The following is a 12,907-nucleotide window of genomic DNA, read 5'->3' as shown; positions in this document are numbered from 1 at the left end:
TTATTTGAAGTGCACACTTTTTGAGAGGACTCGAAGTGAGTCCACAGAGCCCTCTGACATCTTCCAAAGGAAGGTCTTACTACGAGGCTGGAAGGATAATCAGGGTGCCACCTGAGAGCTCTGTCCCTCCCCAACTTATGGTGTGGCCCACCAGAAACAAGTGCAAGTTATTACTAGCTCATGGTGAATATGAGTGAGTCCCTGCAGTTTACCAGTAGAAACGACAGGATGGCTGTGAAAGCGCTGGTGTCAGGCTCCGAAGCAAACCCACCATGGCCAAGCTGAAGGGACTGCAGTCCAGGAGAGCCTCTCACAAATCAGTGGAATGGAACTGGGAGATCAAAAACCAAGGTCCCTTACAAATTAACAGAGATTGGAGTCAGATGTTATAAAGGGTAGAAAACTTCCAGCAGCTCTAGAGGAAACAAATTGCTTGAGTTCCAGCTTCAAGGAAGAGCTAAATCATATGTGATCTCTCTTGATAGAACTGCTAAAGCATTATATCAAAAAATAAGAAAAGGTGACATTGGAAAGCTTTTGGAATTCTGAGTTGTAAAAGAGCAAATAATTTGAATTGCAAGTGTGGAAAAAAATTGAGAGGATTGGTGGCTGTGGAGGTGTTATTTTGAGTAATGCACCTGCATTTGTAACATGTAAGTTCAGATAGTTATTTGTGAGATTTGTCTTTGGTTCTGTATTTGAATATCTGCACCTGTTGACTATCATGTGTAGGTTTATGAACCACATGAAGCATCACTTGGAACTTGAGAAGCAGAACACTGAGAGTTGGGAAAACCACACCACCTGCCAGCACTGCTACCGTCAATACCCGACGCCATTCCAGCTGCAGTGCCACATTGAGAGCACACACACTCCCCTTGAGTTTTCCAGTAAGTCACAGTCTATCAAACTCTTGAACGTGAATGATTTTGATTAGCTAACCTATCAGGCATCCTGAAGAATTCTGATGGAAAAATAAGAATAAGAAATAGATTTGGTGATTTGGGGAAAGCTTGAAAGCATATTTTAACTTGTATAAACTTCTCAATACAATTACTTACTGAAGTTGAAATCCTGCTTGTCATATCCTTGGCATAACTCATGCATTGTACATAGGTGGCAAATTAGAAAACTCAGATCTCCTAGTTTGCAAATATGAAATAGGTGGTTTTCATTTATACTCTAATAAGAAAAGTAACTGCCTGTTGTAATAGTTGAAATCACAGAGTTCGAACTTAGCTTAAATTCAAATCTCAGCTCTGCTTCTTAAAACGGCAGTGAGATGACAGGCAAGTTACTTAATCTTTCTGGGCCTCAGGTCCCTTATCTGACAAAAGGGAATAAGGTTAACAGTACTGCTCTCAGTGATGGTATGAGAATAAAGCAAACTAATAATAAGTAAAGTCCTTAGAACAGCATCACAAAGTTAACTATAAAATTGTTGGAACCACCATCAACACCACTGTTATTTGTTGTTGTTGCTGTTGCTATGGATGTACAAATTGAATCTTTGATTGATATACATCTTTAAAATGGTGTAATGTGTGTTTTTCCACTTTCAGCTATTTGTAAAATCTGTGAATTATCATTTGAAACTGAACATATTCTTCTGCAACATATGAAGGACACTCATAAACCTGGTGAAATGCCATATATTTGCCAGGTACACAGACATTTTATTGTGTATCTAGGTATTTAATTCTCATGAAATAGTACTGTTCTTTTGATTTTTTAAAACTGTTTAAATAAAAATGAGTTACCAAAATGAAGAACCTCTTTGGTATTTGGAACTCGGTTTAACCCATGTATATGTGGTGGTGGGTTGGATATGATCTTTCGGCCATAGTTTGCTAACCCCTGTACTAGGCAGACAAAAAGCCCTGCTGGAGAAAGACAAACATATAGGCTTTCTTACTCTGTAGGGAAGACTATAGACATGATAGAGAAATAGGAATTACTGTGAGTTATGAGGAACTCAAGTAAAGGCTTTTAGGCTGGTATTTTTCCAAAATTTGAAGCGGTTCCCAATAAGATAGCAAGATAAAGATAAATTGCCTCTGTTACAACCTGTATGCTATTTAAAATCCAAAGAAGAGAATGCTCCATTTCATGTAACAGGAAAAACTTTATAGATAAGGGGTATCAGAGCTTGAAAATTTGAGTCAAGCTGGGGGATAGTAGATTTGAAAAGAAGGAGGGAAGCTATGGAATTAGAAATATATCCCTAAACTTTGCAAGACAATTTTTCTGTTTCAGAAATCACCTGTATTAGTTGCAGTATCAGGATCTGTGATTGTAAATGCTGCAGAGCTGAATTTGTAGTACATAATATTACTCTAAACAAATGAGTTATTGTTCCTACTTTTATATAATTGCATATCATTTATAATTTTCCAAGTTAAATTAACTCTTCTTTATATTTCTAGGTTTGCCAGTATAGATCATCATCATTTTCTGATGTAGAAGCTCATTTTAGAGCATCCCATGAAAATACTAAGAACTTGCTGTGTCCATTTTGCCTCAAAGTTAGTAGGATGGCAACTCCCTACATGAATCATTACATGAAGCATCAGGTGAGATGCAGCAGTTCTCATTTGTTCCTTTTGCCTTAGTGAAAAGCTTACATACCTAAAACTTAGAACATTGGTTAGATTTGTTCTAGAAGGAAAGCAAGTGAAAGTGATAGTCGCTCAGGTGTCCAACTCTTTGCGACCCCGTGGACTATAGAGGCTGCCAGGCTCCTCTGTCCATGGGATTCTCCCGGCAAGAACAGTGGAGTGGGTAGCCATTCCCTTCACCAGGGAATCTTCCCAACCCAAGGATCAAACTCAGGTCTCCTGAATTGCAAGAAGATTCTTTACCGTCTGAGCCACCAGGGAAACAGAAGGAAAGCAAAGTTGTTACAAATAACACAATTAATTCGCAATTTATGCTGAAATACTTGTGAAGCTTCCACTTCTTTTCCTTGTCTGCTTCCTGCTGGTGATGAGGCTCACTAATAGTGAAATTTATAAAAGGTAAGTAGAAGTAAGCAGCCTAAAGTGGAGGGGAAGAGGAAAGATGAATGGAATATTTATGTTGGATGTTTCAAGGGTTTAAGAATGGTTAGAATAGGAATGCTTTTAAAGGTAGTTAATCAAGATCACGGGTTTCCCTGGTTGCTCAGACGGTGAAGACACTATCTGCAATGTGGGAGACCTGGGTTCGATCCCTGGGTTGGGAAGATCTGGAGGAGAGCATGGCAACCCACTCCAGTATTCTTGCCTGGAGAACCCCATGGACAGAGGAGCCTGGCGGCCTATAGTCCATGGGGTTGCAAAGAGTCAGACGTGACTGAGCGACTAAGTACAGCACAATCAAGATCAAGGAAAAGGATAAGTTTTTAACTGAGGAAGATACGATTGAGGATTCATAATCTGTTGTTTTCCTCTTTTCAAACTTTATTTCCACTTTCTAACCCATTTTTAATTATAAGAAGACGTGGTTGTCATCAGAGATCCAGAATGGTCTCTTGTAGCAGCCAGTGACAAAGGAAACAGCAGTGACACATTTGTAAATGTGAACTATGACAAAGAACTGTGTTTAGGTTGTAACTTGTTTCTTGGGTGAGTTTGAACACTTCTGTTTGGTAATTTCTGGGATATTGGTACTAGTGCTTGCTCATTTCCCTTAAATTTTCATTTTACGCTTGCTGGTGGTTTTCCTGATGCAATTAGACTATCTTTCATGTGGGCTGAAAACTTTGATAAAACAGTGAGCCTATTCTTAAGTGTTTGAAAGAGCAGTCACACATTTTTTAAAATCAGACGTCAGTGAATTTACTGAATCTGATTATATAATCAAGTTTTGTCTTCTCACTGATCAGTTCATCACATTTTCTTATTATCAACTGCATTATCCATGGCCATTTTTTTCAGCACTTGTGCTGATGTTGCTTTCAGTTCCAGTCATTAGATGATCATGAAATCAACTTATAGGTGTTAATTGGAAAAAAATCATAACAATAGAGTATCCAAATACATTCAGGATCACCTTTGTTGTGTCAACACGCTTGTTTTTTGTTTTGTTTTGTGTTTTTGGTCCTGGTATGTCATTTCACTGTTATTTGCTATTTGGATAAGGTGTCCTACACTGGCTGTGACTGGTGTTTGGGTGATTCCAGGTCTTGTATTCAAGTGGTTTACTTTGTGTGAGTGAGTTCTCACTATTTGATACTCTCTAGGGTTAGGAGTTCTCTGGTTATATAGGGTCTTGGAGTCAGTGCTCCCACTCCAAAGGCTCAGGGCTGGATCACTGGCCAGGAACAGTGTTACAGCAGGTGCTTTGTTATGGCATTGTTAGATTAAAATAAATATCCAAAAAAAGAGAAACCAAAAGTGAACCCCAGATAAATGGCAGTTACACTGTCACGCAAATAATAATTAAAATAATGGAATATACACATATATCCCAATACTGTTACAAACCTATAGCAAAATCTTTCTATTCAAGTTTCCCCAGCAGTGTTCCATCAGATACCAAGTAGATAGATCGTCTACTCTAAAATTGTTCCTGGAAAAAGAAATTCAGTAACGGCTGAACTTACAAAATAGCTTTTTACTTTTAATAGAATTTTTCAGAGCTTTTCACATGCTAAAAAATACTTAAAAGATCAAAAATTTCCAAGCAAAGAATATGGTATATATTAGTTCCAAAACCTATTGAACCATTAAATCCTTATTTGCACAATACATTTTAACATCTCCTGAGTAGAGCTTGTGAAACGCTGATCTTGGTGCTCTCTATTTTATCTTTTGACCTTTGATTTTGAAAGAAAGACTCAACGAACAGGAGTTTGAGCATATCCTGGGAGATAGTGAAGGATACAAAAGCCTGGGGTGCTGCAGTCCATGGGGTCTCAAGGAGTCAAAAACAACTTAGAGACCCAACAACAAAGAGTTAAAAAGCAGTAGCTTTATTTTATTGTGAAACTTTTAACATAACTCTTTTTCTTGTGCTTTACTAAGCTCCAGAGTGAGGTAGAAAGGTAAAGAGATGGATGGGCCTGCTATGTGGACTATGTCTCCCAAGTGGTTTAACCTGATTTGTAATCAGTCTTCGTAGTGTGAGTTGTGTGTCTTAACTTGCCACATAAATAGGAAAGTGTTAATCCAGCAAGTCTGAGTTGCTCAAATCATGCACATTTTCAGGAGGGCCTACTTGTATAACTGGCCCTTGGCTAACTCCTGGAAACTGAGCCTTTGTTATTAACTGATAAGTGTTTTACATGCCTGATACCTTGAGCCATGTTGCACCAGCTTTTCTATTTGTGCAAGAATATGATTGTGGTGAATTCCTGCTTTTCTTCTGGGATTCTGAAGATTTGATGACTGAAGCTCGTAAAAAACCTGGACTTTTAGACTCAAAATATCTTCTTTAGAAGACAAAACAAAACCCTAAAAACTTCACACTTGTTACTACAATTGGTTGCTGGGGGATTGATGAACGTGTCCTGTGCAACTCCATTGGGAGAGGGCACTTGGAAACTGGTATCAGTATCCACCAGATTTCACCTGATGCACTTTTTTCCTGTATTAATCCTGTTCTGTATCCTATCACTATAATTAATCATAGCTGTGAGTATAACAACTTTTAAGCCCTATAAGTCCTTCTACTGAGTCATCAAACCAGGGAGTACTGACACACCACGGGTGCCCATTTGTTTTGTAAGTTTGGTGTACCTACCAGGTAGGCGGTCAGCAGTCAGTAGAGGAAAGAATATTAATAAGAAGGGTCATCAGATCTCCTTCAAAGTATTCGCGGTTTGTATAATTGTTCATGAAAGACTTGAAAATTAAAGCTGAGCAAGTTTATAAGCTTGTAATTAAGATGCTATTAGGGCAATTTTAGACAATAAGAATTGCTGAATTTATATAAATGTGGGTCATTTTGTTCTTTTGGAAGACTTTGGTTGTAACCTTTTCCTTAAAATAGTGTTATGTATTCAGTGATTTTGGAGCTAGCAATAGTTTGTACAACTTTTAAGAAATAATGAAGGATTTCATTTGTGTTTAATAGCCTCATTAGATCTTTATGGTAATATCAAGCAGTTAACATATGCTTATCACTTGCTGTGTGACAGTCACTAGTGCTTTTACTTGGATTATCTTGTTTAATCCTCACAACCTCTTTATGAAGCAGGTATGTAAGCATTTTTATTTCACATATAAGGAAACAAAGCTTTATAGAGTAAGTTAATTTGCCCAATGTCACTTTCTCTAATAATTGGCAAAGCCAAAAATTGACCTATTTCCCAAACTTTTACTGCAGAGTCATTCTTTACTGGCATTAGATCTAAAGGCAAGTATTACAGATAGTCAGAATTAGCCTTGAAGACCCTCAGATCACCCAGACAATATAATATCTTTGTCAAAAAGTTCAATACAGTTTTTTTCTCTATTCCTTGGGATAGGTCACCATTTTTGGTTGAACATCATGTTATTTTAAAAATGTACTGTATTATTCTTAGCACATCACAAGCATACATGTAATAAGAGATATGAAAGACTTGAGTCCAACTAAGGGAATTGTCAATTAATGTCCTCATCTCAGGGCTCTGGGCAAATGCTCAATGAATGGAATGGCAGATATTTCGAACTAGTTTAATTGTGCCTGCTTCTCATATGTACTGTCATTCTCTTGCTGCCTGCCTCACTGTTTATTTAACAGATACTTATTTAGTGCCTAATATATGCCAGGGACACTTTTACAGAAGTGAGCTAAACAGTTTGTGCCTTCTGAAATTTGCATTATGGGGGGGAAGGAGAGACAGAATGAGAATGCGTATTATGTCTGAATGTATGTGTATTCAAACACGTGATTCGTACCATAGGAAGGAAATACAGGAGGTGAGGGAATGCCAGGGCTTAAGAGGTGAAAGAGCAGTTTCCGGGTTGTTGTTTTTTTTAAATGTATATATGGGGTGGTCAAAGAAGTCTCTCCAGAGGAAATAAGGGAGTAAGCCATGTGGCCATCTGGAAGTGAATGTTGCAGGCAGAGGAACCAGTCGGCAGTGAGGTGAGCATATATCTAGATGTTCAAGGAGCAACAAGGAGGCCAGTGTGTCTGGCACATGGTAAACAAGTGAGAGGAAGAGTAGTAGGAAATGAGGTGGTAGCAAGAGAACGTGGGGAAGATATTGTAGGTCCCTGGAAGCCACAGTCAGGATTTGGGAGTGTTGTGGAAAGCCATTAGAGTGTTTAAGTGCATGAGAGATGATTCTGGCAGCCGTGGAGAAAAGAGATTGTTGGGAGAAAAGACTAGAAACCAGGAGAAGGTAGGAGACTGCCATGAGAGTCCAGGTGAGTGACTTGGACTGATCTGGTGGCAGTGGTAGGAGGTGATGAAAAGTGGAAAGACTATGGTTTTATCAGTGGGGTGGGTGTGGGGCATGAGAGAGAGTTGAATGACCAATTTTCATCCTGAGCAGCTGCAAAAGAGTGACGTTCCCATATATTGAGATACTGGAGATACTAGGGAAGGAACAGATTTTTTGCAGGGTGGATGGGGGAAAATCTGGAGTTTAATTTTGTTCATGTGAATGAAATGCATGCTAGATACCAAATAGTGATGTTGAGTAGGCAGTTGGATGAATGCTATTTGAAATCATGAAATTAGATGAGATATAAGTACAAGCAGAGAAGAGATTTCTGACAGCTGTATCTGAGCAATTTTCTGTCATGTCCTGCCATCCTCTTCTTGACTTTTTTTTCCCCTTTCCCCTCTCTTGAGCACATACAGGTGAATTTGTTTATGTTGGCTGTACCTGTGAAATGATCCAATTAACATTACTTCTAAACAAGATGAAACCAAAAGAGTAATACAAGTACATTATAGTTATATAGTGCTTTGAACTTAGTAAAGAATTTGTATTTCTCCAATGCCTGTTATGCACCAGTAATGACTAGATATTTTCATATACATGATCTCATTGGATTTTCCTAAATGGTTACTTGTGTTTTAAGTGGAAATGATGAGCCTGTGGAAACACTTCTAGAGAAAACATTCTTTTATATTTGTATATTGTTCCAAATTTACAAATAAATATAAAATGCATCTTTTAATAGACAAGTGCATGTACATAAAAATTGCAGTTGCTAATTTGTAGTAGAAAAACCACTAAGTAGCTATGAGGAAGTGTCTTACATCTCTTGGGTCCTGTTTCCTATTGGTAAAATAATAAAAAGGACCAGTTTTGAGAAGGAACATGGTCAAGGAGTTTTCAAAATAGTAGATTCAGATCAGTTGTTCTGATTTATGCTTCTATAGCCATGCTGTCCAATATTACTAGCCACATGTGTCTATTTAAATTAGTTTAAAATTAAAATTTAATAAAATTTAAAACTCCAGTCTCTGTTGCACTTGCCACATTTCAAGTGCTCAACAACCACATGTGGCAGTGGATACCACTTTAGATAGTACAGCTATAAAACATCCTCACTGTTAAAGTTCTATTGGACAAACATTGCTTTATACAACCATTTCTATAACGTAACTCTTTGGGGAGTTATCTGGTTAAATTTGCTTAATTTTAGAAGGTTCAATTTATTTTACCAACTTGCAAAACAAATGGAAATAACATTATTGATCTTTTCAAAAATAAAATGTAATATAGCTAGCTCATTTTCACATATCATATGTTTGAATAGTTTATACTTCACATTTATATTTAAATAAACTCATACTACAAATAGCATAGGACTTGTCCCATTGTAATCTAATTGATATAATTATCATACTGATTACCTGTATGATAACAAATACTTTGAAACCCAAATACTAATGTAAGAAGTACTTTTTAAAAACGAAATGTTTTGGTATTATTTATGATACGATGTGGTAAAATTCTGGCTTTTAAATTTTTAGGCTCTTAGAATTAAGAGCAATTTCTGATCCTGGGATTTGTGACGGTAGAAATTATTCTTTCTAATATTATTTCTAATATTTTCTGTAAACAGAAGAAAGGAATTCATCGTTGTACACAGTGCAGACTACAATTTTTGACCTACAAGGAGAAACTGGTTCACAAGCTTGAACATCGGACATTTATAAAGCCTAAAGAGCTAGAGGGATTGCCTCCTGGGACAAAAGTGAGTTGTGTTTTTTTTCTCCTGGTGGTATTTTTTCCTAATGTTTATTTTTGGCTTCTTTATTTTTAATTGAAGGATAATTGCTTTACAATATTGTGTTGGTTTCTGCCATACATCAACATAAATCAGCCACAGATGCTGCTCTCTCCATTTGTCCCACCCTCTTTCTCCCGTGTCCGCAATTCTGTTCTCTATGTCTGCATCCCCAAAAAAGTGAATTTTAAATAGGTTGTATTCTACCATTATATGACAATACAAATAAACCCCTTATAATATTAAAAATTGACTTGTGGTTGTCATCAAAATTTTTTTTAGGTTTTATCATTCTTATGCTTAGAAAGAAAATTTTCTGCCCATTGTTTTTTGAATTGATTGAAATGTGCTATACTGGAGCATATTCACTTGTAGTGAGTGCAACTAGATTAACTGTAGACTGAGTCAGTGTGTTGTTTCAATATTCTATAGTCTGTTTTGAGCTTTTCCAGTTGGCAGCTTATATGTCTGCTTCAGCTGGTGAGGAATCATATTTAATTTCTTTGTGTCTCCAACATCTGTTATAATGCCTTGAATGCCATGGTTTGTTGAAGTTAGTATTACTGAAACTACTCTTAGAGAAGCAAGTTCTCTTGGTTAACATTGCTGTGTTAAGTGAGCAAACATACATCTGACTACAAATTTCATTTCCCCTATTTGCCTTATGTACATCTGTTTTCTCTCACTTCTTTTTTTTAAATTTATTTATTTTAATTGGAGGCTAATTACTTTACAATATTGTATTGGTTTTGCCATACATCTACATGAATCCGCCACAGGTATACACATGTTCCCCATCCTGAACCCTCCTCCCTCCTCCCTTCCCGTATGAAGTCAGCTTTTGACTGTTTGCTTCAGTGGAGAAATACATAATCCAAAGTGAAATAATTCCCAAACACTTACGTATTTTGAGTACTAACCTTTGAATGTGAGTATGTCTGCTATTTGAGTTCATTAAAATAATGGAAAGCAGTGCTCTGAAGCTCTAGAGGGAGAGAAGCTATCCAGTATCTTTCCCTATAGGCCATTCATTCCATGCTGGAAGAAGACATGCAGGATTCTAATATTAGTATAAGCAGTGCAATCTTCTCTCATATCTTCTCTTATTAATAATAGTAATAATTAGTATAATATTATTTAAAATGATACTAAGTGTTTTGTTCAGTTCGGTCACTCAGTAGTGTACGAGTCTTTGCGACCCCATGGACTACAGCACGCCAGGCCTCCCGTCCATCGCCAACTCCTGGAGCTTGCTCAAACTCATGTCCATCAAGTTGGTGATGCCATCCAATCATCTCATCCTCTGTTGTCCCCTTCTCCTCCAGCCTTCAGTCTTTACCAGCATTAGGGTCTTTTCCAATGAGGCAGCTCTTCACATCAGGTGGCCAAAGTATTGAAGCTTCAGCTTCAGCATCAGTCCTTCCAGTGAATGTTTAGGACTGATTTCCTTTATGATTGACAGGTTGAATCTCCTTGCTGTCCAAGGGACTCTCAAGAGTCTTCTCCAACACTACAGTTCAAAAGCATCAGTTCTTCAGTGCCCCACTTGTTAGCACTTCAGAATTATGTTTTCAGTGTGCTTTTTAATTCATTCTATTATTTAATCCCTGTAACAAACCAGTGAGGTAGAGAAGGCAGGTATTATTCCCGTATTACAGATGAGGAGGCTTAGGATAAGTTACTTACTCAAGGTCACATGGCTTGGAAGAGAGTAGTATTGAAAGTTAACCTCAGGTTTTTTGACTCCTATTTCAGTACTTTTTGTATGATACTAAGCCACAAGTATTTCATAGGCTTTCCTCATTTGCCGTCCTTAAGTACATGGCAATAGTATAATCAAGTTATTAAAGAAAATGTTAATAGGTAACTTTTTCACTATTAACCAAATGGGTATAATCAAACATTATTTTTCTGAATATTAAATGATAAATTTTTTATTAGCTTCCTCTAAGAAACCTGAGTATTAATTAAACTCTCCATGCTGTATGATGAATTGCTGTAACCACCACAGTAACCTTTGGAACCATAAATCCTGCTTGATGAACTCCCAGAGAGAGCAGGTCACATTTATTGGAGATCTGTTCATTTGTTTTTAGAGGGGTGTAGGTATTTTTTTTAATTGAAGTATAATTGATGTACAGTATTCTATATTTCGAGTGTGACATGGTGATTCTGAAGATCTGTTTTATAGTTACCAAGGAGTAATGCAGGCCTTTCCAGAGTTATCTCAGGATTTGAGATTTAAAATTTGACCTCTAGCTATTCAGTTATATCAGAATATAAAATAGCCATAGGATGAGCTCTTTTGACCTATTAAAATATCTGTTAACATATAAATGCCATCAATACAAAACCAGTATTACAATAGTAAATAAATACTGAGGTGAATTTCATTTAATTGGTATGACTATTTATAGAATAAGAGCTGACTGATTGGAAAAGACTCTGATCCTGGGAAAGATTGAGGGCAGGAGAAGGGGGCTACAGAGGAGGAGATGGTTGAATGGCATCATCGAATCACTGGACATGAGTTTGGGCAAACTCCAGGAGATAAGTGAAGGACAGGGAAGCCTGGCATGCTGCAGTCCATGGGGTTGCAAAGAGTCGAACACGATTCAGTGACTGAACAACAAAAATTTAGAATAAATGGGAGACTTCTTTGATTGTAGTTTATACTTAGATATTTAACTTTTTGTATGGCGGTGATTCTTTTCTCGGTAACAACTTTATTAACATGTAATTCATATACCATGCATACAGTTTACCCATTTAAAGTATACAATTCGTTGGTTTTTAGCATATTCACAGAGTTGTGAAAACATCACTACAATCTATTTGAGAACATTTTGTCACTGCATATCCAGTCACTCCCAATTTCCCCTCAACAACAACCGACAAACTTTAACCTGTTTTCTGTCCCTATGAATTTTCCTGTTCTGTACATTTCATATGAATGGAATCATACAATATCTACAATATGTGGTCCTTTATGGTTTATTTCTTTCAGTTAGTATAATGTTTCTGAGGTTCATCCATGAGGTTCATCCTGTACCTTGTATCAGTGCTTCATTCTCTTTTAAGGCTGTATTAGTACTTAAGTATCAGTACTTTTATGGCTGAATATTATTCAATTGTATGAATATACCATATTTTATTTATTCACTCACTAGTTGGCGAGCATTTGGTTTGTCTCTATTTTTTGACTATAATGAATAATGCTGTCAGGAAATTTCATGTGCATATTTTTGTATGGACATTTCCCTTGAGAGAAATTGCTAGGAGTGGAACACCTAAGGGTTATATAATAATTCTTATGTTTAACATTTTAAAGAACTGCCAAACTTTTTCCAAAGCTACTGTACCATTTTGTACCTTCCCACTAGCAATATATGAAGGCTGAAATTTCTCCACATCCTGTCAGCACGTGTTGCTACCTGTCTTTTTCATTATAGCCATTTAGTTGGTCTAAAGTGATGTATTACTGGAGTTTTGATTTCCATTTCCTTACTGACCAATGATGTTGAGCATCTTTTTGCATGCTTATTTCATACGTATATTACCTATTCAGATGATTTGCCCATTTGTTAATTGGGTTGTCTGTTATTGAGTTGTAAGTTATGCTGTATACATGTCCCTTATTAGAGATATGATTTGCAAATATTTCCTCTCATTCTGTGGTCATCGTTTCACTTTCTTAACAATGTCCTTTGAAGTACAAAAGTTTTCATTTTTATGAAGTCCATTTA

General features: G+C 36.8%; 1 protein-coding gene across 12 annotated transcripts in view; it reads left to right on the top strand.

Moving 5' to 3' along the window:
- Positions 1-12,907, top strand: part of ZNF280C (zinc finger protein 280C) — a 73,450-nt gene that overhangs the window by 47,393 nt on the left and 13,150 nt on the right. For all 12 annotated transcript variants that reach the window (XM_042241650.2, XM_015105061.4, XM_015105062.4 and 9 more), the window contains 4 exons: positions 733-890; positions 1,563-1,663; positions 2,427-2,573; positions 8,997-9,128. In XM_042241650.2, the coding sequence (XP_042097584.1) occupies positions 733-890; positions 1,563-1,663; positions 2,427-2,573; positions 8,997-9,128 (538 nt within the window). The remainder of the gene's footprint in view (positions 1-732; positions 891-1,562; positions 1,664-2,426; positions 2,574-8,996; positions 9,129-12,907) is intronic.

Source organism: Ovis aries, chromosome X, assembly GCF_016772045.2.
Source record: "Ovis aries strain OAR_USU_Benz2616 breed Rambouillet chromosome X, ARS-UI_Ramb_v3.0, whole genome shotgun sequence".
Lineage (NCBI taxonomy): Eukaryota > Metazoa > Chordata > Mammalia > Artiodactyla > Bovidae > Ovis > Ovis aries.
This window is presented reverse-complemented; position numbering and strand designations above follow the sequence as displayed.